The sequence below is a fragment of the Gekko japonicus genome, unplaced genomic scaffold (genome assembly GCF_001447785.1).
Source record: "Gekko japonicus isolate JY-2015 unplaced genomic scaffold, Gekko_japonicus_V1.1 scaffold2237, whole genome shotgun sequence".
Taxonomy (NCBI): Eukaryota; Metazoa; Chordata; class Lepidosauria; order Squamata; family Gekkonidae; genus Gekko; species Gekko japonicus.
In genome coordinates this window covers 19,723-24,433 of record NW_015174906.1, presented here as the reverse complement: position 1 = coordinate 24,433, position 4,711 = coordinate 19,723, and the positions used below count along the sequence as shown (strand labels likewise).

Genomic DNA, 4,711 nt, shown 5'->3' with positions numbered 1-4,711 from the left:
GACCTCTTGGGGGGGGGAGGGCTCTCCCTGGCCCCTCCCCCCGGGTGCCAGGGAAGGTGGGTCGTGGGGGGGGTCAGGGCCCCCCGATGCTGCTCACGGTGGTGTAGCTGAACTTGGAGAGGGAGGCCCCCGTGGCCGTGACCTCGTCGTCCGGGGGGCGGGGCGGGTGGCGGCAGGGGGCCACGCAGCGGGCGCAAGTGGCGGCCAGGGCTTTGCGGAAGCGCTTGTTCATGAAGCAGTAGGTGAAGGGGTTGACGCAGGCCGAGGTGTACGAGAGGAGGTGGATGAAGGAGATGGGGGTGCCCGAGAGGGCCCGGTGGGCGTCGTCGGGGGAGAAGGCCCGCCACGTGTTGGCCACGTAGAGGGGCAGCCAGCAGACGAAGAACAGGACCACGATCACGACGAGCATGCGGATGACGCGCTTCTTGGCCTGCAGCTGGCCCTCCGAGCGGCTCACCCGGGCCCGCTCCTCCTTGGCGTGGTCCTCGGAGGTCAGGACCGAGAGCTCCACGGCGCCTCCTGCTGCGGACCGGGGACCCTGGATGTAGCAGCCGTCACTCTCGTCGCAAGCGGCCAGCGGTTGCACCCCCCCGTTCTGCTGGGCTGCGGGGGACACGAGACAAGCCGGGAGGATGCGGCAGGCAGGGGAGGCCAGACTGAGCGAGGCGGACGGACGGACGGTCGGAGCAGGTCACATGTGCCGCCAAAGAAAGCTCTGTGGAGGACACAGAGACCACCCCCCACCCCACCCCCCGGCACGGAGGCCTCTCTCGGCCTGCCCAGAGTCCCAGCCACCAAACCTTCTCCTCTGGATTCTCTGCAGCCCAGGGAAGCACCCCGCAGAGTCATGGCCGCCCACCCAGAGATCCTGATGGCCGTGGGGAGCCTGCGGGCCCCAGTTTGAGGGGAGGGGGTGGGACCAGAGGCTCGGGGCCGAAGGGTGGCCTGTTGTCCGGCCCTGCAAGCCAGACCAGCCAGGAAGTCCAGAAAGAGGCCGAGGGCCGGCCTCTCCGCCTACAGGTCCCCATTGCCCCTGGGGGGGGGCACTCTGCTGAAGCCCCCCCCCAACCCACTGACTGAGGCAGAGATCACTCCCCCTCGCTGCACCTTTAGACGTGAGCCACTCCTCAGGAGAAGAGTCCCCTTTGGGGGACCCCCCCCCTGCTTCCACGGCCCCTCTCTCGCAGCCCCTGCCCAGCCCGGGCCTTTCCCACCCACCCACCTCCCCGGGAGAAGCACGCACCTTTGGCTTCGTGGGCTTCCTGGGGGAGGTCCATCTCGAAGCGCATGCTGTGGTAGAGCTCCCAGGAGATCAGCCCGTAGGCCACGGTCATCACCAGCCCGGGGATGAAGAAGAGCGTGACCAAGAGCAGCACGTACCTGGGAGGCGGGAAGGAAGAAAAGGAAGGAAGGAAGGAAGCGGACCGCTGCATCCTTCCTTCCCACAGCATGGGACTCCCTGGTCCGTGGGGGGACTGACAAGACCACCCTGCCTGCCCACCTCACTCTGCAGACACCCTACTTCATTTCCGGAGGGGGGGGGACCCCTACTTTGAAACACTAATGTGCTAATTTTGCAGAGCAGTTCAGCAAAATGCTGGTTGTGGACGAACACGTATTGGCTGGTGCCCGTGAGGTCCCCAACCTTCCTCCCCAGTGAATCCCTGCAGCAGCTTTGCACCTTCCTGCAAAAAGGGAGTGAGCCACGGTCAGCACTGGGGGCCCCAAGCTAGCCTGATCGCGGAAGCTAAGCAGGGCCAGCCCCGCCTAGTCCTTGGAAGGGGGGGACCCCCCCACGGAAGACGCTGCAGGGCCAGGCAATGGCAGACCACCCCTGAACAACTCCACAGGGTCGCCAGAAGTCAGCTCTGACCCCAAGAGACGAGGGGGCCGCCGGCTGAGCCCCCACAGTGGGACAAAACAGGAGTCGAGTCCTTTGGCGTAGACCCCCACCTCCCACCAAGGAGCGTTTCAAAAACAAAACATGAAATCCACCAAGAGCACATTTCCAGAATAACGTAGTAAATGCATTTATTCATAGCTGCTTAATTCAGGGACATCTTGTGCACATGTATTAATGGTGCTAGAATTTATTCATAGATCGGCAAGGGCACTGAAGGGAACAGAAGTGAGGGGTATTTATATGAAAAGACCGATTTGAGGAAGCAGGGACGCGTTAGCTCACCCAACTGAGCCCTGGCCAACTGTCGTGCTCGAACAGACTTTCTACGCAAGCCGTTCTGCAGAGCCGCCACCACCCGACCCGAACGGCATTTTTTTGGCCCTCCGTAAAAGCGGCCATTGCCTCCCTCCCCCGGGCAGATGATCCTCAACCTGGGCTCAGATGGAGGAAGAACTTCTGGCATCACAACATTTCCCAGCTGTGCCCCCCCTCCCAGTCCCTCCTTCAGCGGCTTCTGCAGGCCTTGGAAAGCCAGGACGTCACCCGGCCCCCTCCCAAACCCAAGGCCAGCCGGGTAAACGTGTGACTCAGTCCCCCTGGCGTTACAGGATCCTCCGAGAAGCCCAAGCTGAGGTGACGGATGGCCATGACTTAAAACAGGAAAGCCTCCCTCTCTCCGGGGACCGTTTATGGGTCGTCCAGAGACGAAGGGTCGGAATGGCTCATCCACCCGCGGACTGTCTGGGCCCCGCCACCCACGGGGATGCGGCACCCTCTTGGCTCTGACTGACCCGTCGGCAGGCTGGCGTCCCCCAGGTCTCCAGAGCCAAGCAACGGGGCCAAAGCCCCTTCCCGAAGGTTCAGAGCAGCTATCTGGTCGGGGAGGAGGAGCAGGCGGGCAGCAACCCAGCCCCAGGCCCCCGTCCCCAAACAGCACCGGCCGATTTGCACCCGGTCTTTCTGGCCCCTGTGTGACCCAGAGTGTTGGACTGGATGGGCCACTGGCCTGATCCAACATGGGCTTCTCTTGTGTTCTTATGATTCGGACCCTTCCCAAAGCGCTTTCCGCCCCGTGGTCTCCCGCTCTCCTAGCCCCGCTCTAGCGAGAGGCCCCTCTGAAAGGCGAAGGGAGCCCGCCCGGCAGGACCGTGGCTAGCGCCTCCCGTGCTAGAAGGGGCCCTTTCTCCAGTCCATGAAATATAACAATACAAGTCACGCTGACACCTTGCCACCTGCCACACTCGCAGTCAGAGGGGCAGAGAGCGATGTGTTTCAGAAGATCACATCCTTGAGAGCCAGTTTGGTGTCGTGGTTAAGTGCGCGGACTCTACTCTGGGAGAACCGGGTTTGATTCCCCCACTCCTCCGCTTGCACCTGGCTGGCTGACCTTGGGCAAGCCATGGTTCTGTCAGAGCTGTCCTTGAAAAAGAGCCGTTTCTGTCAAGAGCTCTCTCAGCCCCGCCTGCCTCACAGGGGGTGTCTGTTGTGGGGAGGGGAAGGGAAAGGAGTTTGTGAGCCGCTCTGAGACTCCCTTGGGTAGTGAAGGACCATGGGGTATAGATCCAACCTCTTCTTCTTCTTCTGAAGCCAAGGGCACTCGGGGTGGGGGGGCAGCGTGGGGTGTGTGTCAAGAAGTGGGGTCTGGACACCACCCCCACAGAGAGGTTTTTCTATCCAGAAGATTTCCTGACCTAAAAAATTATTCTAAACCCTTCAGGGGAAGGTTTAGCAAAACAGAAGTTTGCGGGAGGGGCAAATTGGTGTCCCAGGTGTCCCCCCCTCCCACTGGCAACAGCCCCTTGGTATGTGCCTGAACGTCCTCTGTGCTGATTACGGGTTGGGGCACGTCCCTGAGCCTGCAGGGGCCATTCACGCTGGCATCCCACACTGGTCGGCAAAGACCCCCCCCGCCCACCCCACGCCTACTGCGCACCCCGGCAGGCGCAACTCACCAGGCCTGACTGACATAGCTCCCCGGCCAGTTGTGTTGGCAGTGGTAGATGCCGGGGTGGGCAGCCGCGGCGGTCGTGGTGCTGTAGATCGGGTAGGGCAGCATGAGGAGGGCCGAGAGCAGCCACGTGGCCACGATGACCCGGTAGGCGTGAGAGCGCGTCTGCCACACGCGGGACTGCAGCGGGTTGCAAATGGCGTTGTAGCGCTCGATGGAGATGGCCACCAGGCTGAAGGTGGAGACGCTGACCGACATGCCTGCGGGGGGGAGGAGGGGGTCAGGCCGGGCCCCGGTGGGGGGGCTCCCCGTGCCACGGCCAGGCACCTCCCGGGCAGCCACCCCCAAGAGGCGCTCCTGCCACCAGCCCTGCCCTGGGCACAGAGCTGGGATGACAACCCACACCCGGTCCCCGGGAGAAAACGGCTGCTTCGGAGGGTGGGCTCTGTGGCTCTATACCCTGCTGAGGCCCATGGCCCCCCCAGGCTCCACCCTGCCCCCAAACCTCCAGGTGCTTACCAACCCAGAGGGGCAACCCCCAGCCAGGAGGCAGAAAGCCAAGCGGTACAGGCACCCGGGGCGGGGGAGCGAAGATGGCCGCTCAAGGCAACCTCGGACCAGAACAAACCCCTTTCTTGGCCGCGCGCCCGGCACAGTGCTGAGAAACAACCTCACCTCCCGGAAGGCCTCGGAGGACCGGCTCCCGCCTAGCTCCGTCCCTGGTGGGGAGGCACCCCGTGAGGCCTCCCATCCCCACATCCCCGCCCCACGCCGGGCGCACTCACCCATGAGGTAGGCCACGGCCTTGCAGACGACCTTGCCGAAGACGAAGGTCTGCATCAGGGTGGGGGTGGTGGTGA

At 63.6% G+C, this 4,711-nt stretch overlaps 1 protein-coding gene across 1 annotated transcript; it reads right to left on the bottom strand.

The window, feature by feature from the left end:
- Positions 1-54: 54 nt before the first annotated feature.
- CCKBR (cholecystokinin B receptor) lies at positions 55-4,698 on the bottom strand. Its single transcript, XM_015425013.1, has 4 exons — positions 4,637-4,698; positions 3,856-4,111; positions 1,244-1,380; positions 55-603 (listed from the first exon to the last, which is right to left on the bottom strand). The coding sequence occupies exons 1-4, from the start codon at positions 4,689-4,691 to the stop codon at positions 74-76; spliced, it is 978 nt and encodes a 325-aa protein (XP_015280499.1). The 5' UTR covers positions 4,692-4,698; the 3' UTR covers positions 55-73.
- Positions 4,699-4,711: the final 13 nt, after the last annotated feature.